Source organism: Podarcis pityusensis (genome assembly GCF_964106645.2).
Source record: "Podarcis pityusensis genome assembly, chromosome: 10".
In the NCBI taxonomy this organism is placed as follows: domain Eukaryota; kingdom Metazoa; phylum Chordata; class Lepidosauria; order Squamata; family Lacertidae; genus Podarcis; species Podarcis pityusensis.
The window spans coordinates 30,532,282-30,553,505 of record NC_138035.1 but is presented as its reverse complement, the minus strand read 5'-3'; the positions used below and the strand labels follow the sequence as shown (position 1 = coordinate 30,553,505).

The following is a 21,224-nucleotide window of genomic DNA, read 5'->3' as shown; positions in this document are numbered from 1 at the left end:
AGAGGAGGGGGTGATTGCTGCTGCTTCTCCCCCCCCCCCTTCTCCCTTTTCGTTTCCTATACTTAACATCTGTGTATGGCTTCACAAACAATTGGTAGTGAGTAACGGGTATCTCTCATTTCTCCTCTCTCCCCCCCTTGGCTCCAACCTTTGGCTGTTTGTGAGGGGTTTTTGTGGGGTGGGGTGGGGGGGACACTAATAGTAAACACTGTTGAATTTCTAAAAAGGTTATATTTGACAAATAGGGTGGGTATTGTGAGGTGGAGGGGGGGGAGGAAGTGGCTGTTATTGTAAATCACTATGTCCTTTTGTGCACTGGGAAGGTTCGGTATTGCAGGGAGGGGGTGAAGAGGGGGGCAAGATCTCACCCACCCCCACATCTTTTCTGAAATGTTGCTTCTTTGTACCAGCTCAGGGATTTGTAATGAGGATTGTATAGTAAATAGAAGTTTTGCTGCTATTTCTGCTGCCTAATTCTCATTCCTCGCTGCATTATTCTCCCCCCTCCCTATTTTATAAGATGCTTCTGGCGCTGGAAGAGGGTGATTTAATTTTAAGTTATACTTGTGGCTGAGTGATGAGATGATCTTATCAGTTTTTATCTCCTTTTAATGCTTGCATTTGTTGTGTGTGGTTGATCTGCCTTCTTTAGCTCCTTTTCTTTTTTGGTAACTGCTCTGAAGGGAAATGGAGAGGAAAGAGAGGAGGAAGCAAATATCTCTGTTGTGGCACATTCCTTTTTAGAAAAGTATTGCTATATTTATGTGCACACTCCTGTCCCCCCAATCCTTTGAAGCTGATATGGAATATTCCCCCCCCCCCCAATTCTTCATACCCAGAAGCATCCATTATAATATATCTGGTCAGCTCTCCCACAGTGTGGCCTACTGTGGTCCTCGATGCATCCTTGATTTCTAGCAAATCAAGTAAAGCTGGTATGGAAGTCCTCTTGTTTACAATAATTGCTTGGGGGGTTGCCTATGCTGTACTGTAAAGTGCTGAATGCCAGATGTGTGGGGCCTGCTGTGTGTTTGCACACATAGTTTTATTATATGATTGCATTTACATAATGTAGAGTAGGTTTGTGTGTGGTGCTGATTCGAATACAGCTTTCTAGAATGTGTGTGTGTGTGTGAGAGAGAGAGAGAAAGGGAGAGAGATAGAAGTGGCTATTAATATAGTATAAGCATCCACTCATGCAGAGTATATGCATTAGAGTGTGTGGGAGTCTTTCTAGTTTCATGAAGAGGGAATTCTTGGCTGGCATCTTGACTGCCTAGGGCTGTTGCTCTAGTCTGAGGAAGGCCATAGAGTTGGCTTAATTCCTTTCTGTGTCTCTGGATGGAGGAGGTGAAGGCCTGAGAGTTTGGAGAGAAACTGATGTGGCAGCAGGGTGGGTGGGTAAGTGTTCCCATCCCCAGCACCTGGAAGCAATTCTTAAGGTGACTGGTTGATTTGTTGTTGCCCTTGGCATGAACTGGTCTTGCTGCCTTCTCCGAACCCTCTGTCCAAAGCATTGCTTGCCTTATTAATGTTTCAATCATATGCATGCTTACTAGGAAGCAAGTCTGATAAAACTGGAGGTACTTAGGTGTGTGCTTCATTATTATCTTTATGAAAGGGAAATTGGGAGATCTCATTCTTTGTCTCCGCCCCCCCCCTTGAACAACATCTGCTTTTTTAGAAAATGAGTTTGAAGGCCAGTCAGCTGTAAAGCTGTGAGGGGTACTTCCGAATTAAGCCCTAATGTTCTTGCAGGAAGTTAAAAGGTCACAACTAACTGCAAACCACAGTGAGCAGCTGGGCCCCTGCTTGCTTGAGCCCAGTGTTGTCCTGAGTGAGATGGGTTACTAGCTGCTGATATGCCGGTCCCTACTTCTGTCTGTCCTCTTGGGTTATGTGTTGAAGAGAGCTGGCAGAGAAACCTAGGAAACTCCTAACCTTTAGGGATCAAGCATCTCCAGAGTAACTTCTGAAAACTACTGGCTCCTTCCGGTTCGTGTGTCACCAGTGTTTATAGGAATAAAAAAAACTTATCTTGTATGGAGAGCAAGTTAGAGTATGAGTCAAATATATATGCAGTTACATTCCTAGTTTAATTGGGGTAGTGGAAGGGATCAATCCTATCTTCTTGCTCGAATATAACCTCTTGATTCCTGTTTGTTCCCCAGGGCTGTACTTGAGCTGTGTATTCTGCTTGAATTTTAAGACAAGAGAATAACTCTGTAGTCCTTGCAGATTAACAATCCTGCATGCTTGGGTACATGTTTTAGCAGGAGACTCTGCCTTCTGTTGTGCTTTGAGTAATTGGAACTGGGTATTTAGGGTTCATGATGCCCTGTTAAAGCTTACAGTGAAATGTGTGCCTTTAAGCTCCACCACTTCTCTTTTTGCAGTACATGATTAGTTTGGATATGACTAGAACTCCGCTTTACTTTGCTTATTCTGGCATATTGTAGACCTTGGGGTGCAGCAGAAAGGAAGCTGTAGACTCCATCAAGCGAAAGGACCCCCTGTCTGCTTAATCCTTGCCTGTTCTTTCAAGCAGTCTACCCACCCAGGAGAGCAAAGCCTGCATACAGTACATTAATAAATATGCATTACATAAATTAACCATACAGCAGCATCCTTTAAAAAGAGCCACAGTCTTTCAAACAGATCCACGTTACTGGAACAGTGGTGGGGCGGGCAGAAGGAGACAGGAGAAACACAAGATGGTGGTCTTCTGGGAGAGGATATTGCTGGGAGTCTCCAGAACAACATTTGGCACAGGCCTAAAGGAAGAAGTTGGCATGCATGGCTGAAGTGAAGGTGGTAGTGCTGGGGTTTCGATGGATCTCTCCTGTTCATGAACGTGATGTGTGGAAACATATGGAGTGCCTAGTGTCAAATGTGGCATGCAGATGTGCACCTTGGGCCCAGTAACTGGTTGTGAACCATGCGATTGAGGAATTTGTCCTGTACTACCATGCTACTGCCCAGAAGGAAAGCGAAGCAGAGTAGAAATGTTATGAGCCCCAAATCCCAGTTCATTGGAACGCATGCCAGGTGTAGGGTTCTGGCTTACCCTTGAGAGGGGTTCACTTTCTCCACCATAAAGTTCTTTGCTATACATTTTGTTTTAGCCAGAGACCCACATCCTGGTTCCAAGTGTGTTTTATGTTCAAATCTGTCTCACTGAGGCTTTTTTCTAGGTAATGTTGCAGCCAAAGTTGGCCTTGCAGTCAAGGTTACTTTAGGTGACTGGTTTGGTTGAACTGTTACTTCACCACATCTTCTGAATGCCCCCCAGCCTGGAAAAAAACCTGTTAAGAAATATCAGACTACTGTTTACTAAATTGAAGGTTTTACTGTGACAGTGAGAGTGTCCCAAGGGTTTAGGCAGCAAAACTGGACCCAAAAACTTTAATTGAAGAAGAAATAAACCAGGGGTAGGAACCTCCTGATGTTGCTGAACTCTCATCACTTATAGCAAGCATAGCCAGTGGCCAGGGTTGATGGGGAGTTCCCCACACCAGGCATAAATATTGGGCCCCTCATATGGTAGCTGAATGTGTTGACTTAGGTCATCTTTCTAATCTTACCCTGTATGTCCTCTGTTTTATTCCCAGAGCAACTGAATCATGGAGCTTCGAGTGGGGAACAAGTATCGGCTGGGAAGAAAAATCGGTAGTGGATCCTTTGGAGATATTTATTTGGGTGAGTTTGTCCTAACTGTAGGAATGCATCTTCTAATAGCTTAGAACATTTTGGAATAGTGAGCTGGTGTGTGTTGGTTCTTATGTGTTTCTTATATTCTCTTAACTAAGGAGGCTAAGGGCCAGAGGAAAAACAACTCATTTAGACAGAGACCGGGGGGGGGGGTACATACTCTTTTTATCTGACGCCTGGAATTCATACTCTTTTTAAAAATTGAGGTGTGGTAAGATTTCTGTACTACTGTAAAGGCAGCAAGCATTTCTCACAGGGCTTCTGTTCCTGGCCTTCATTTGTGTTGGTGGAGCGCATATAAATGTGCCCCCTTTACCCCTCTTCTGGGTCCAAAAGGACCATGCATTGGCGATTGTGACAATTGGACACACCTAAAATAGTCACCGCCTGTATTCATTAACAAAGATGGTGGTAGAAGTTCTCAAGCCTCAATATGTTCAGCACTGTATAACAGTCTGACCCAACCTGGTGCTTTCCAGATGTTGTGGACTTCAACTTTCATCAGTCAGTCAGAGTTGTCAATGATCGGGGATAATTGAGGTTGTCCAACAACATCTAGAGGACATCTAGTTGGGGAAAGGTGCTATAAAATCTTGTATCTGTTTTTTGGATTTTGTATATAAAGTACATGTTTGTTATTTTATGAACATTTATAACCAGCTGAATATAAAAGTATTCAAGCAGTGTATAAAACATGATCTATAAAAGCAACAATGTTTTCTTTAATCCCCACATTATCGTAATAATGGTAAAGTCAAAATAGTTGGTACAGGTTTCAGCTTTCAACAACCTGATGGATTACTTAGATCAGAGTCCTTGCTGTTAGCGCCATGTCTAGCAAAGCTAGGGAAAATGAAATAGGTCTTTAAAAAGATGTCTAAAAGAAAAGAAAAGGCAACGCATATGGCAGAAGGAAGAGTGCCAGGGTAGTGCTGTCGCTACCAAATGATGGTCCATAAGACATGGTGCTACTGGTAAGGAATCCTCAGATAAAGAAATCTAGCAGGTCTGTGTATATGGGCAGGTGGTTTTCAGGTAACCTTGTTTTAAAAACCTTTATATCCACGTAACCTTTCTACTGCAAGGTATTCAGGACAGCTTATAATCCAAAGCAATCGGTTAACAAACACACCACACAACAATGGAAATGGCAGCAGCAAAATAGGCAGGCAAGAAACATCAAGGGCATGTTAGTGGCCGAATAGTTGTGAGAGTATACTGGGACTTGACACCTAAAAAATAGAAGGCCGAGTGTCAAATGTGGGTCTTCCTGCAGAAAATGAGCCCTGCCCTTAGTCTCAGCTCACCTGTCCCCTTTGACGGTGGGGGCACCCAGTTCAGGACTGTAGGTGTTACGCTATGTTGCATACGTTTGTTCCCTAATTGGGAAGCCCTTTTTGCTAGCTTGTGGCAACTAGGCTATGAAGCTGGCTGCTCTTGGGAAAACTGGCTTGTGTGACAAAACGTGCTTTGTCACACTGCTGTGTTGCACATCCCTGGTGTAGAGTATGCTTGCAAGGTTATGACAAAGGGTCTTAAGGATTCCTCCTCCTATACAGTGGTACCTCGGGTTAAGTACTTAATTCGTTCCGGAGGTCCGTTCTTAACCCGAAACTGTTCTTAACCTGAACCACCACTTTAGCTAATGGAGCCTCCTGCTGCCGCCGCGCCGCCGGAGCATGATTTCTGTTCTCATCCTGAAGCAAAGTTCTTAACCCGGGGTACTATTTCTGGGTTAGTAGAGTCTGTAACCTGAAGCGTATGTAAACCGAGGTACCACTGTATGTCTCATATAGTTCTGATCACTGAGGGCGTGCAAGGGCCAGAGAAAAGAATTCAAATGCTCAACTCCTGTATTTCTCTGATTGGGAAGGTGGAGATTCTTTTAGGATACCCATCAGGTTATGGGTTGGGGGGGGGTTGGGTGCTTGCCTTTTTTCTTTTTTTTTTACTTTTGAGAATGGTGGACTTAATTACGTTTGTCAGTGCTTTGGTTCATTTTTATACTGCCAGGCAGCATGTCTTCCTCTTGACAACCCAGGGATCTCTTTTCATAATCAGTCCAAACTATCTCTTGTTCTGAATGACCCTACCTTTTTGTGTGTGTGTAAATATATTAAAAAAATAAAAAATTGTCCAGTAGCACCGTAAAGGTAAAGGGACCCCTGACCATTAGGTCCAGTCGTGACCGACTATGGGGTTGCGGCGCTCATCTCGCTTTATTGGCCGAGGGAGCCGGCGTACAGCTTCCGGTCATGTGGCCAGCATGACTAAGCCGCTTCTGGCGAACCAGAGCAGCACACGGAAACGCCGTTTAGCTTCCCGCCGGAGCGGTACCTATTTATCTACTTGCACTTTGATGTGCTTTCGAACTGCTAGGTTGGCAGGAGCAGGGGCCGAGTTTTTGTGTGTGTGTGTGTGTGTGTTCACTTAATGGTGTGCCCAGAGGTAAATAAAAAGTCCTAGGTGCGGCTTCCCTTCCCAGGGCTGCATCCGAAAGGGCTATCCTCTGAGTGATCTGTAAGGTGATGCCTCTGCATGCATAGCTTCTGTGTAGCATGTAGCTGGCTTTCCCAGGTTCTAGCAGGGTGTCACATTGCAACCTCCCATCTCCAGTTTCCACTCTGGCATTGCCACAAGATTTGCCAGCCCCACTGTTTCCCAGATTCCTCCTCTTGAGTGTGGTTGCTTTGGGTTGTTTTCTTCTGAGCTGCCCTGCCTTAGTTTTCCAGTGTAAACCTTCCATTTTCTGCTTATTTTATTGATATATTTATATATATTCAGATTTTTATAAGTTGCTTTTCCACCTAAAAGAGTCCTCAAAGTGGCAGGTGACAATGCAGTTATTAAAGATACAACTAAATTAAAACAATACAAATTAGCCTGTGTTGTCATCCTTCTGGCTGTGTTTTGAGTCCTCCTGTGGGTGGATCATAATACTGGGCCTGTGTTCTTTGCCCACTGGAAAATCCTGTTCCTCTCTGACACCATGGAAATGGACTGTCTGATTTTAAAATTTTATATCCTTTTCATTTTACTCAAAAACAAATCAAAAGTTTAAAAAACAATATTTTTAAAACCCAATTTGTTACAGTATTGGGTGTGGTGGATATGGTGTCATGGCTGCATCCTTCTATGCTTAGGGCTGTTAACTTGTACCCCATCTTGTCACCTTTTCCTTTGACTATTTATTTCCAAGATTCTCGTTTCCACTTGTCAGAAGCCCTCTGCTCCAACTGGATATCTGCCATACCTATTTAGCAACTAAACTTGTATTTCTCTCTCCTTCCAAGGTCTCAGGGTAGTTTTCTCAAGCTGTTCCTTTTTATCCTGTGAAGTAGTCTAGTCTGCAAGTGATTTTGTCTAAGCCCTGGTGAGCTTTGTGGCTCAGGAAGGATGCAGCTTTCTTTGTGTCTGCCCCCTTGGTTTGGACCATACTTGCAGTGGGGTTTTCTGAGCTACTCTTTTAATGAGATTCTGGAAACGGATGTGACATAAAGTGACATGGCTTTTAAAAGCAGGTCCCCCCCACAATAGTAGTATCTAATAATAATAATAATAATAATAATAATAATAATACCCTATATGTTTGTGTGCCTAATAATTGATGCAAATTGCTTTCAGAATACCTTTGAATGAAGCAGGATATGAACATTTAAATTGGGTGCTGAGTCCATCTGTGTTGGGAGAGCCACAGGTTCCTAACTCCCAGTGGTCATGGATGATGTGACTTAAGTTCAACATCTGGAGGGCCACAGGTTCTCCGCCACTGGTTTAAATAAACAAACACAACTTTGAACCCAGGTCCCTCTGGTCCAAGCCATAGGTTTTTCCAACTACATCCAACTAGACTAGCTTTTTCTTAAACCTGAAAGAAGACCCCCACCCACCTAACAGGCTACTTCAGCAAGAGCCGTTGGGCCCTATTCTGCTTGCACCTTGAATGCCTGCTGATTTCCTTCATCTCCTCTGAAATGTTCATCCATCCCTTTTATTCCCAGCCCTGTATTGGTTGTATATTTTTGTTTGCAAGCCCTTGCTACAAAGTACTTCCATGGTCTGTTGTGCATCAGCTAGGAACTTGCTGCTATGGTGTTCAGTAATATGTAATTTGTAGTTATCAATTGATTATGGTAATTTGGTAGCACTTCACTGGCAGCTACATATTTTTTAGCTTTTTCTGCTATTCCAGAACTGGCGCACAGGTGGGGAGCTACAATATTTATTGCCTGTATTTTAAGTTCAGCCTTTGGTACAGGGTTGACAGGCTTCAAGCAAGAGATGGTGGTCACTGACACTGCACATATAGTGCTTGTACTGCAAATGCATGATTGCTTCTAAGATGGGGGTCAGCAAGTATACTTTGGGCACTGCCATGTTGAACGTAGAGATGAAGCAAGGTGCCCTCTAGGAATAAAGATGGCAGAACTGTCCATCCCTTTTTCTTGCAGTTGTGAAAGTATGGGCATAGGCAAAGATGGAATATATCTAGCTTGAAGCTTTTGCAATTTTGCAGTATAAGATAAAGGCTGCATATTCTTGATTAGGAGTATTTCATTATAGTTTTTCTGTTAAGTAACAGACTCTTAAGTGATGGCGGCTTGTTTTTTCATACCTCCTATTTTGAATTTTTTGGCGCTGCTCAAGTGATGGGGGGCACCAGTTCTCTGGCCAACCATGAGTTTTGGAAAGCTTCAAAAATTGATGTCTGATGAGCTGGTGTATTTGATCCTTCCCAAGATCCAGTAGCCCTTCTATAGTTTCATCTCAATGTCAACATGAGCGGATTTGAAAACGTCTCAGTCGGCTCAGCCCCCACTGTTCTTTCTCTCCACTTGCATCCTTCCTCTTGGTCTTTCCACCTTTTTTATTCCTCCGTCCAATAAGTGCCAAGTGAAGTGTATTTCATTAAATGCAAGCACTTGTATTTCCTACCCCACCACAAAATAACTGAAAGCGAAGTAGGTAAATCAAAAATTGGCTGGCTGCTTCTGCACATGCCAACCACCGTGTGGATTTATTGAAATTGTGCTCTCAGGATGCCAGCCCAGTTGTGCAAATCAGACTGGAGTGACTTACCCCAGAGGGAGGTTGCTTGTTGCTTGGCAAGCCTGGTATTGGAAAAAAGAGCATTGGAGATCAGGCCGAGAGACTGGGGTGTCCTGGACTAGACACCCTATAAGCCTCTTTTGCATTCTATGATTCTGTAATTCAATGGCTTTTATAAACACACGTCTGGAATGTGGAGACTTTGCTTTCTGTTGTGAAGACTGTTTGGTTTGGGAGGCTCAACTGAGAAACACTGGTGAACCAATGGTGTGTGTGTTGGGGGGGAAGAGGTGGGTGATCCTGAATACAGTAGCCGCTTGGGGGAGTGTATTGTCACTGGATCCAGAGGCAGAACTTTTATCTGCAGGAGTTGCTACAGGTTGGAATAGAGATTTTTCTCCATCAGACACGGAAGGCTGTTTGGCAAAGCAGGGCATGCTGGGTAGCTGGTGGTGTCTGCTTGGACAGTTCCTGATGGCAGGCCCCTCCCTCGGAGGGAGGGGGTGCGTTCCCTTTGTTTCCTAGCTAGTTAACTCTCTCTCTCCCTGCCTGGCTTCACCCATCTGCTCCATTCCATCCTTTTCTTTTGCCGCTCGGTAACAAAAAATGACAGGGAGGAAAGGTGGTGGCAAAATGTTGTTCTGCTCTTGAATGCCAATGGGTGTGTGTTGAGTGTATTTATGTGCCCCAACAAGTCCATGCATCTAAATTTCCCAAAAGGGTCCCTCGTGAAGACTGTCATTTTCACTTAGGCTGGTGGCATCAATCTTTTTGTAAGACCTTCTCCGTCATGCCACCCCACCCCCCCACATTTGAGCAGTTTGAAACAAATGGATTTTGAAGTATGCGGCCCACACAATTGAATGAGACAGGGGGTGGATGCTGCGTAGGATTGTTGATGATTTCCAGATTTCTCAGATCACTGAAGCATAAGGTCTTGGTAGCATTTGTATCTATATGGAATGAGGCAAAGGAACGGGATTGTTCCTAACTACCCTTTGTTGTCTTGGCTGCTTCATAATCTTATTTGTAATAGCAAAGGCATGATTATGATTGGATATGGTTTCCTGGGGATTTATCTCGTATGGGGACGGTGCCTGGTGTTCACTTGACTCTTCCTTCTGTGTTTGAACAATGAGGCGGGGATTATGGGCTGGGCTGGGGAAAGGCAGGAGAGCAATGGAGGGAGTTGCAGGTAAAATAAGACAGTTGGGGGTTCAGGAAAAGGCTGGCTGAAGAACTGGGGTTTGAGGAGGAACCTAAATGGAAATAAGTTTTATAAATGAGCCTTAGGTATAAGTATGATTAAAGACCTGGATATGAAATGGGGAGAAGTATGCTATTTTCATTTTTAATGTAGTCTTTGTTTTTGAAAGCATTTCTGACTTTTAGCAGGCAAGAGGTTATTTATCATTACATTCATATCCCACCTTTATTGCAAGGAAGATCAAAGTGACACACAAAAGTTTCCCCTTCTCTCCATGTTACCTTATCAACAACCGTGTGGGGCAGAATTACACTGAGAAACTGTAATAGTGAATTTCGTGGCTGGGTTCAGGATTTGAACCCAGACCTCCCAGATTCTTGTCCAACACATTAACCACTACTCCAAATAGGTAGAGTTCTTGTACTCTGAGCTGGATTAAATTCAGTCTTCTTCTTACCTTGTTCTCTGGTGTAGGCAGCAGGGGCTTCTGTCATGCATAGCTGGATGGGACCAGGAAGATTTTGGACTTGGCTATCACAGAAAGTTGGGTCTTTGCACATGCCTGCTGCCTTTTGTATTGTCCACACCTCTGGGCTCCTTGACTGAGCAGTCCAGAGACAAAACCACTCCAAAGAATGAATGCTACGTAGATACGTAGAATGTATGAGTGAGATAATGACACCACCTCCTGTTGTGGATTTGACATGAGGCTTTTTAAAGAGATTCAACATATTATCCTCCCTGTATGCTCTGCTGCCCTAAAAAAAAAGAAATCTAATTAGTGAGTCACAGCCTAAAATACAGTTTTTAGGAAAAGGTAGGCAGCTTATGTAGTAGTAGTAAGATGTTGGCGAGGATTGCTAAATAAGCAGTTTGCATACAACGTGTTGGGGAAAGGCCCCCATGGCATGAGGACAGAGCACTATGCTTTGTATGTGCAAAGGTACAGTTGCTCACACTGGTATCTCCAGGAGGAAAAAAAGAGGTTTGGGTAGCAGGTGATTGGAAAGATAGCTCAGCCTGAGTCTCTAGAGAGCTTCCTGCCATTTCAGAGTAGACAAAGCTGGGCAAAATGGGCCAATTAGCTGGCCTGGTAGAGCAGCTTTCTACATTCTGCTTACAGACTCTTTCGAGGTAGAGGACTATTCTGAATGGCTGCTTGGAAAAAAACAGGTACCCCCCCCCCTTCAAGATGTGTGTGAGGCCTCCAGCCTAAAGGACAGGCATCTTGGTACAACTTCTCACATGGCATTCTCAATACTGCCTTAACACTTGTAGGATTCTAGACCAGCTTACAAAAATACCTTGCGTGTGGCCACTGATGTTATAAATGGATGCCATTTTTCCTGAGTCTGCAGAGGACAGACCTGAAGCTGTGACTCAGATGTCAGCTCCTGTGCGCCCACAGCCTCCCTCCTCCCGGCTAATCTCATTGGGGTTGTAGCTTTAAAGCCTAGTGACAACACTCTTTAAATGTCAGCATTAACTTTGGTTTGCTGATCATTTTAGCAGATGGAGTGAGAATAAAGCCCATGGGAAGGGGGGGGGGGAGAGAGGACTAGGAGTTCCTACAGAGAAGGAAATGCAAGAGAGAGAGAGAGAGAGAGAGAGAGAGAGGCAGACACCGCAGGTTGTATAACTCTGGTCCTAAGGGGGAACGTATCTTCCTAATGAGTAATGCCGGGCATGATGATAAGATAATGGCTGAGAATTTAAAAGCGGAAATATGTGTTATGCAAGTGCCATCCTCTATCCTATTCAAGTCAAGAACTGAGTTGGTGGATCACATCCCTGAATTTACACCTTGCCCTCAGGGCTATGACTAAAATGGAGTGCAACTGCTTTGCCAAACAAAGTTCACTGACAGGTTGGTGGTGGCAGTACTTTTGTCTCTGTGGATGTTTGCTTCTCTTCTCCCCCCCCCCCCCAAGACCTGTTCAAATGATTGCTTCACACATGTTCCTGTGGAAAATGGAAATCTTCCTTTCTCTGGCTGGTACATCAGAACATACTATATCCCCAGCCTGTTGTGCCTTGTTCTTCATTTCCACTAGAGAGAGAATGTTGCTGATGTATATAGAGCAAGATAGGGGCTGTTGTTGTTTTTTGCTTTGGCCATTTCCCCCACAATTGCAGAACTATGTGCTTGTTGGCTATTCCTGCAGCCTAGATAAGGACAGAAGTCTTTTACTAGGTCACTTGCCAATGGGGTTCAACTCTGTTGGGAAATCCTGCTCCCTATTCCCAAATGCATAGGAGCAGGCTGCCGTTGCACTCTGCACATACACAGAGGTGCTTTTTATTGCTTTACATTGTCAGTACCAACTTCCCAGAACTGTACACAAGTTAAGGGGCTTTCCTTGTTCCAAACTGCTCTGTGCTGCCATACCTGTGCACATAAGTGTCGTGAGATGACTTTGAGGTGGTTCACACATAATGCCAGACCATGGTTTGTTCCGACATGAAAGAGCACTTAAAGAAGCCTTGGAATCTCATGCTGCTTCTCGTGTGGCACTTCCCATAGCTTGTTTTGCCCACTGGGTACTTAGTGTGTTTTTTCCCTACAACCATGTGTTGCATGACGGAGAGCAATCCACTCATGAGCCCCAGCCGGCATGGCCCGAGGTTCAGGGGTGATGGGAGTTGTAGTCCAGCAGCATCTGGAAGGTCATGGGTTCTATATCCCTGCAATATTGGAATCGGGATCAAATGCTGAATTTCAATCCTGATTTGCAAGTTTAGTGAAAACTGTGGTTCTAATGCAAATGATGCTTTGTCTCAAAGTAGAAGGGCAAAGATCAGGCCGGAGAAGAATGGTGGGAACTGCTGCACATACGCAGTGAAGGGAGCCCAAGGCTTACTAAGCTCTACTCCTTTGAGTAGGTCTAGTGGGAGTTTCTGCACCTTAGGGTGAGTGGCTAACTGGCAAAGTGGATCACTCCTGAAGCCCCAAACTAGATTTGTTTTCTCGGAAACTTGCCCCAACATGTCCCTTGCATGATCATGATTCTGTCCATAGAAGGTCACTCAGACTTCGAAAGTTCAAGAAGCAGCGACACTACAATATATAGAATGGCAGCTGACCAGTTTATGGTAAGCCTAAAAACCTCAATTTGTGTTCAGAGCAGTGCACCTCCTCTTACCTTTCTGTTCATGAAGGGAGGTTAAATCAAATATTGCTGCTCTCACTGTTCACTTATCCTGTGGCCTGTTGATTTGCCAAGCCTCTGTTTTGCATGGGTCATTCTTTATTAAGCACTCCAATTTGTATTTGAAAGAAACAGTACCAAGCTTCAACTACATTCAGTATCCTACTTTGGACTGTGAAGTGTAGAGTCTAGGTCACTTTTGAGCTTTTCATAGAAATGTCCCAGATAGCATTCCATGGCCTCAGGCTCCGTTGTTTACAGCATTTTTCTTATACCCATATGTGTATAAAATAAAAACATGCATAATGTGTAATTTGATAAAAATATAAACAATATATATTTACCCTTTGCAGCCTTCCCTGCTCCTAGCTTTCTTGCCTTTCGCTTGCTACATAGTCTCTAAGCACCTTACAACATTTTAATAGCATAACAACAATACATTGCAATTTTAAAAATCCAAAAACTTGTAGAATAGACCCAGTAAAGCAGCAGCATATAACCTCAGCATCAAAATATCCTATCAAGCAAAATAATCAGAATCAGACAAATGCCTGGGACAAAAGTTCTTTCCTGGTGCCAAAAAGACATTAATGACTGGGCCAGGCAGACCTTACTGGGGAGAGACCCCTTGCACAGACAGGAAACCAGAACCAAAGAGGACCTCTTCCTTGTTACCACTCTTCAAATCTCTCTCTGAGGAAGCACCCAGGTAAGGGCCTCTGATACAGATCTAAGAGCCCCTATAGGGTCATGTTGGGACATATCTGAAAAATACTGGGGTCTAGATCTGTATATGGCTTTAAAGATCAAAACCAACTTTTTGAATTGGCCTTGGAATGTAGAGGCAACCAGTGCAGCTGAGCTAATATCAGCTTTATATGATCATTTTGCCTCAAGTCTGTTTGCAATTGGGTAGCTGCATTCTGCACTATCTGCTGTTTCTGAACAGTTTTTCAAAGCAGCCTCATGTAAAGCACAGTTCAGCCAGGTTACCTGTTCAGATAGGGTTGTAGTTGATCAGCAGCCTAAGCTTCTGGAAGGTGGATCTTGACACCACTGAAGCTACCTCTTCAAGTAACAGCAGTGGATCAAAAACTATGAACCTGCTCTTTCAAAGAGAGCTCCCCATATCCAGTATGCTGCACACCACTCAGCTGAACAGGTGAACCACCCACCAGCAGCATCTCAGCCTCATCAGGTTTAAGCTTCACTTTCTTGACACTCATCCAGTCGGTTATTGCAACCAGGCAGCAATTCAGCATGTCACTGCCTCACCTGCAGAAGATGAAAAGGCAAACTAGAAATGAGGCCATTTCTAGAGACAGCATGCTTCAGAGCTCCGTACGAGTCCTGCTTTTGTGTATATGTTAAATAGCATGGAGGACAGAACCAGCCCTGTTGGACCCCCACACTGGAGACCCCACAGGGGTGTTCTGTATTCTCCAAGCGCCACCACCTGGAGCCAACTATCCAAGTAGAAGTGGAAGCACTGCATCGTTGTGCCTCCGGCCCAGCAAGTCATCGCAGAAGGATACCATAGTTGATAGTATTGAAAGCCGCTGAGAGACTAGAGCATCAAAAGGGTCACACTCCTCGTGTTTCCACCCCCCTCAACACAGGTCATAACCCAGAGCAACTTGAGACGATTTCTGTACCCATACTGGGCCTGAATCCTGATTGAAATGGATGTAGAAAATTAGTCTTCTCCAAAGAGTGCCTGGATCTGCTTGGCAACCATCCTCTTGAGGAACTTCCCCAGAAAGGAACCTCGGCTGCTGTTCTGAAACTATTTTGAACTTCTGAATCCAGGGGTTTCTTTAGGAGTAGTCCACCACCACCTTCTTCAGCTGGCCCAGGCATTAATAACCTCTCTGGCCCAGCCAGCTGCCCCCTCCCAGTCAGGTTTTGTAAGCTGAAAGGGACAAGGGTCCAAAATGCAAGTAGTTGCACAAACCTAACCATGTACCTTCTCCAAGTCCTCAGGCTGCAGGATCTGAAACTCATTTAATGATCTTTTACCAAAAAAAGTGCTCCAGGCCACCCCACCAGAATTGTTTGTTTGTGTGTAATTATCTCTGCTGACTGTTGATAACACTTCATGCATCTAAAGTGGACGCTAATCCATAAAACCTGTTACAGTGGTACCTCGGGTTACATACGCTTCAGGTTACAGACTCCGCTAACCCAGAAATAGTGCTTCAGGTTAAGAACTTTGCTTCAGGATGAGAACAGAAATCGGCAAGGCAGCAGCAGCAGGAGGCCCCATTAGCTAAAATGGTGCTTCAGGTTAAGAACAGTTTCAGGTTAAGTACGGACCTCCGGAACGAATTAAGTACTTAACCCGAGGTACCACTGTATAGTCTTCAAGGTGTCATACAACCTCTTGCTTTGGCAATATCTAAATGTAACTTTTGATTGTAATAGTCAAAGCTGTGCATTCTCAGTGACTATGTCCAACATGGGATTTGGAAATGGAGCAAATTCCAGTATTCTAAGAGTGATTTAAAAAAAAAAAGCTATAGGACACCAGAGGGGTCTAGGAAGCTCTGTGTGCATAATTTCCTATGGCTGAGGGCCTAAGTTTCAGACCTCTGTAGAACTTCTTCCCCTTTCACTTGCCTTATTTGGGGCAGAATAAGATATGCAAAACATGCATAATATATCCAACTTCTAGAATGCTACTTCCTTTGTATAGGCATTCTTTAGCCGCTGAGCGTTGCTAAGTGTAACAAGCCTGACATATTTGTGGCAAGACTATAAAGTTAAGATTTTGCAACCCCGGAAGCCCTAATTGTGTAAGCTTGTTATAAGCAAAATACCGTAAATTTCGCTCTATAACACGCAGATTTTTTCTCCTAAAAAGTAAGGTGAAATGTCTGTGCGTGTTATTGAGCGAATGTGTGGTCCCTGGAGCTCACTTGCCGGAGCGCAGGGGCAAAATAGGCAAAAATCAAGCAAAAATAAGATCGGGCGGGCGGAGGGAAGGGGGAAGGCGGAAGCTTTCCTGCATTCTGCCTCAGGGTCTTACTGCCCACCGGCTTCTGTTGCTGCGTTTGCTCAAACTCAACAAAGAGCAGGGAATCCCCTGCCCTCCTGGCAAGCAGAGGGTTAAGGAAAGGATCGAGTCCTCCCTTCTAATTCTTTCCTAGTCACACTGCGTGCAGGCTCCAGCCCACCACTTCCTCCTCTCCGTGCTCTAGGGACTCGCAGGCAGCCGAAAAGCAAAAGCATGCAGGTGGGAGAGAGAGACAGAGAGAGGGCTGGCTTGGGGGGGGGGGGGGACTTTTGCTTTACAATGGTAGGTTTCTCATTTCTTTTCCAAAAGCAGAGAGCCCTGCCCCCAGGCCCCCTCCAAATTACAGCTTCTCCAAGCAATGTACTGCTGGAGGGAGACAGTATGCTTGTTTGGAAGAGAAACCCTGCTTCCCTGCTCGTAAGTAACAGCAGGCTGGATTGCAGAGTGAGACATGGAAATCTCTGGATTTATATGCTGTATATCAAATATCTTAATCTATACTTTCTACACGCGGCTGGTAAATCAGAATCTCCTGAGCCAGGAGGATTACAGCATCTCTCCTCTCCCCTTCATTATTCTTTGAAGAAGTATAACGTGAGAATGTTTTTTATATATATTTTTTAAAGTTCTTTTCCTCATTGTGCGCTATACACTGATAATTGCTGCCACAATAACAATTGATTGAAAATGGAATTTAGTCTCCCCCCCCCCATAGAGAGCTGTTCTTCAGACGTTTAGCCTTAATACAGTGGCTGATGTAATACCCTTCTGCTTCACTAGGCATTTTATATAGGGACATTAAAATTGATTTTCTACATCTTGGCAGATGAAAAAAAGTGTGTTACATGCCCTATTGCCCAAAAGTGTGCAAGCACAGAGCAAAGGTTGCAGTGACAGAGGTGGCCAAAAAAGAAATACCGTAAATAAAAAAGAAATCATACTTCGTATATCCTGTCTGGCTTGGGTGGGTGGGTGGGGTGGGGGCTTTTGCTTTCCTTCCCTCCCCATTTAAAACGTGGTGACAAAGCACGGATCCACATGGATCCTCAGGATTTTTGCATTGGGTCACCCCAAATTCACCATCAGATCACATTACATGTCCATGGCTACAGTCTGTACCAAAAAAATCACGCACCCACTGTTGCCTGGGGCTGCAATGGTGCAAAAACGTGGTTACAAAGCATGGATCCACATGGATCCTCAGGATTTTTGCATTGGGCTACTCCAAACTCACTGTCAGATCACATGTCTGCGGCCACAGCATGAACCACAAAAATCATACACCCACTGTTTCATTTAGAATATTTTTTTTCTTGTTTTCCTCCTCTAAAAACTACGTGCGTGTTATGGTCTGGTGCGTGTTATAGAGCGAAAAATACGGTAAGTGGTGCTTCTGATCTTGCAATAACTGATTTCTTTGACATAACACTGTCCTCAGCATTCACAGACAGGCTAACAGCTTAACTGGCACTAAACCGCTCAAGCTAGGTAAACCAATACTGATTACAGAATAAAGCAGGACCAGAAGGGGAGAAGAAACGTGATTTAATTATAATTTTTATAAGTGGTAGGTAGGGGAACTGAGAGTGGAGCCTGCAAAGAGTGAAAATGGTTTCCCGGCCATAAAAAGCGTATTCCAGAGTCTCACTTCCTCTTCCTTCCCTAGCTTCTCTGTAAATCAGGGTTAGATTTTTTTTATATCTTACAAAAGTGTTTCTATACTACTATATCATAAAATGTCAGGACAGCGTACACCATTAAAACATTTTTAAAACAATGCAGATACTGAGGTTCCCAAGAATGCTGGAACGCATCCCCATGACTTCTGAATGACACATCCTAAAGCAGGATTCCTCACCCTCGGCCCTCCAGATGTTTTTGGTCTACAACTCCCATGATCCCTAGCTAGTGGGACCAGTGGTCAGGGATGCTGGGACTTGTAGTCTCAAAACATCTGGAGGGCCAAGGTTGAGGAAGCCTGTCCTAGAGAAATCTGCTTCTTCGTTTCAATTTTGCATGACCTGTGCTAATTTTAATTACTAATCTTGCTTGTTTAAATACAGATGAACTGAAACTGAGCTAGTTTTGCACAAGGTGACAAATCAATTCCTTTTGGAATCTCTTTCATTGGGGCCTTCTCTCTGTTTGCTCTTCCTGACGAGCACGATGAGCCTGTTGCCAAAATGAATGGGATGATATTCTGCATCATGCTGCAGTGAAATCACTACAGCACAGTGTGGCGAGGTGGGAAGCATCCCTGTTTCCAAAGCAACTGGGGCAATGCTCTGCCTTACTAGTATAGTGCAGTTGCCATGACAACTGGCATGTTCCCTCCCTGTGCTGAGGGCGCAAAGCATTGACTATCTTCTACCCTCAATGTCACAGAGCCAAGACATGGGTACATAGCGTCATGATGTTATGTTCCCCACATGATTCCTAACTGGTTGGGATTACTCAGAAGAAGAAAGCAGAGCCCTCTACCCCACCCAGCTGCAGTGGCACCACAGCAGAGGAATAAATTGAGAGCTGTGAATTGTTGCCAACAGTACCAAGAAAGATACTATATACATGCATTTCAGTCAGGGACTTAGGTAGGCCCGACCTGCCTTGTTACGTGATGGGGTGGGCTCCCTCCACCCAAATAAGTGGATTGTGAGGGGTCTTGGTACAGTGGTACCTCTGGTTATGAACTTAATTCATTCTGGAGGTCTGTTCTTAACCTGAAACCGTTCTTAACCTGAAGTACCACTTTAGCTAATGGTGCCTCCCGCTGCCGCTGCGCCGCCCCCAGCACGCGATTTCTGTTCTCATCCTGAGGTAAAGTTCTTAACCTGAGGTACTACTTCCATGTTAGCGGAGTCTGTAACCCAAGGTGTTTGTAACCTGAGGTGTTTGTTATCCGAGGTACCACTGTACATGCCAAAAGGATGTCCTGGTCTTAGGGTCTTTGTGTTTAACCTTTTGTTTAAGGGGAGGGGGAAGCTGAAATACTTAGAGAATTAACTTTCATCAATTTATTGTAATCAAAAGATTATATGCACACACCATTACTGCAACAGCTTCCAAAATGCTATAGATGTTTTGTCATATGTATGTTTGATTTGGGCGGCATTCGACTAAGCTTTGCTCAGATTAGACCCATTTAAATTAATGGACTTGATTAATTTCAGTGGGTCTACTCTTGAGTACAGTCTTGTTTAATACCATCCATTATTTCTTAGCTTGGATTTCTTATGCTCAATGATTGCCCACAAGGAAAGACAATTGGAAGTTTGTGTTGGCTGGGGATTGCCACTTTATTGGGTTAGATTTCCACCTCTGAATGTTCATAAAATGTTTTTCACCTTCTAAAAGCTCTGCTTTTGCCTCAAACTTTTGGGAATGCAAATTTAGCACGGTCCTAACATTTAATTTTTAAATAGTTGGACATAATTTAGTATATAAACTGAAAATAAATAGCACCAAGAAAAAAGGAGGTCTGCCACCTGGGCAAATTTTGCATTTTGTTGATGGGAAATGGTAAGGAGTTACACAGGAAATCACTGGAACAACTATTTTTAGAGCAGCAGAGAGCCTCGGCCCAGATTCAAGTAAGCCTCAGTTCTGGCCCTCAGCTGCCCCTGGCTCCTTACATGAGCACTGCACAGGAGCGCCTAGGAGCCAGGAGAATTGGTTAGAGATCAAGGCAAGAGAGGCTGTAGCCTTCAAAGTTGAAGAGAAGGCAAGACAGGAACTGGGCAACAGTCAGAGTGGTCAGGCCAGTGTGGGGAAAGGAAGTAGGTGAAAAGGATGGGTAGGCAGGGAGAGAAAAAGAAGCCTCTGGAGGAAAAAGGGCCAGGAAAGCCAGTGAAGGAATTTTGAAAGAGGTACAGTTAATATTTACTATTGTTTAAAATAAAATAAACAGTGCATTGAGAGGCAGGTGATAAGAGAGGAAAGCTGTTGTAGGAGGAAAAAGTGGATGTAAAAAGAGCAGGGAGAAGGAATAGGGTGAAATTAAAATGTGAAAGGCAGAAGAAGTGATGGGAGATGAATTAAAAAAAAATTTTTTTTGAGAGTTGGAGGGAGAAAGAAATAGAAAATAAAAAGCTTTCTGTGTTTAGAGCATCTAGATCAGCAAATTCCACCAGAAGTATAGAGGGTCGAATGTTACCTTTATTCTAAAACCTGCCATCCAACCAGTTGATTAAAAATGTGCCTCTGCAGCAGTGCTTAAAAACGAAAAGAAAAAAAGAATAAAAAGCCTTCTTAAGAAAAATTGAGGTCTGGCATAGCGCCCTCAAGGCCTGGTCAGAGTGAGTCTGGTAGACCTCATTGGGAAGAAAATTCCATTGGGAAGGCACGACCACTGGTAAGGTTCTGTTCTTTATTGATGACAGCTTAGCCACCTATCCAAATTAGGGCCACAGCAGCAGCAGCCGTGGGAATGTTTGCATGGAAGCAGGTATTTTAGCACACCCTTGGATTTGGTTAAGACTTGGGTAGGCCTCTGAGCAGATTAGGAATAATGAAGATGAAAAATGTTGATGTGCTCTGAGAGGGCTATGTGAGAGTAAGATGGAAGTGGGTTTTGGAGTTGATGGCCTGAGGGTGTTGAAACAAATGCTTGAGTTGGTAGGGTTAGGTATTACTGGCCTCTCTTGAACAGGGGAGACAGCCACTTGCTTGCCTAATTTGTGAATTAACACTGCCCAGAATGGCTACATGTGATTGGGAGGTGACAGGACACAGTGACATGGGTGAGCTTGAAATGGTGTAGCAAAACTTCTCCAAGGATATGAGGCTACTGTATTCAGGTATTCTGTGGAGCCTCATACAATGAGGCCCAACAACACTCACTCTCTCGTTTTTGTTAGCTTCTGACCTACAGAATCGGAGTGTCCTGAAATAAAAGCCATCTCTTAACGACATATATGACAAGTCTGAGATTGGGAAGGAGATTGTGGCGTAATCGTTGCAGGCAGGCTGAGTGCAAATCGTGCTGTTGTAATTTTTGGCTGGTGGAACCTCTCTGTTCCCATAAGGGGGGGAAATGGCATGCTCCACCCTCTTCTCTCGCAACCAAAAGAACAAAACAAAAATGATTTATTTA

General features: G+C 44.1%; 1 protein-coding gene and 1 long non-coding RNA gene across 6 annotated transcripts in view; both read left to right on the top strand.

Moving 5' to 3' along the window:
* CSNK1E (casein kinase 1 epsilon) overlaps positions 1-21,224 on the top strand; it is a 49,868-nt gene that overhangs the window by 8,480 nt on the left and 20,164 nt on the right. For all 5 annotated transcript variants that reach the window (XM_081024201.1, XM_081024197.1, XM_081024199.1 and 2 more), the window contains exon 2: positions 3,612-3,699. In XM_081024201.1, the coding sequence (XP_080880327.1) occupies positions 3,624-3,699 (76 nt within the window). In that variant the 5' untranslated portion in view covers positions 3,612-3,623. The remainder of the gene's footprint in view (positions 1-3,611; positions 3,700-21,224) is intronic.
* LOC308486969 lies at positions 15,731-18,688 on the top strand. The gene is made up of 2 exons (XR_013991417.1): positions 15,731-15,936; positions 17,518-18,688. It is a non-coding gene; the product is annotated as an uncharacterized lncRNA (long non-coding RNA).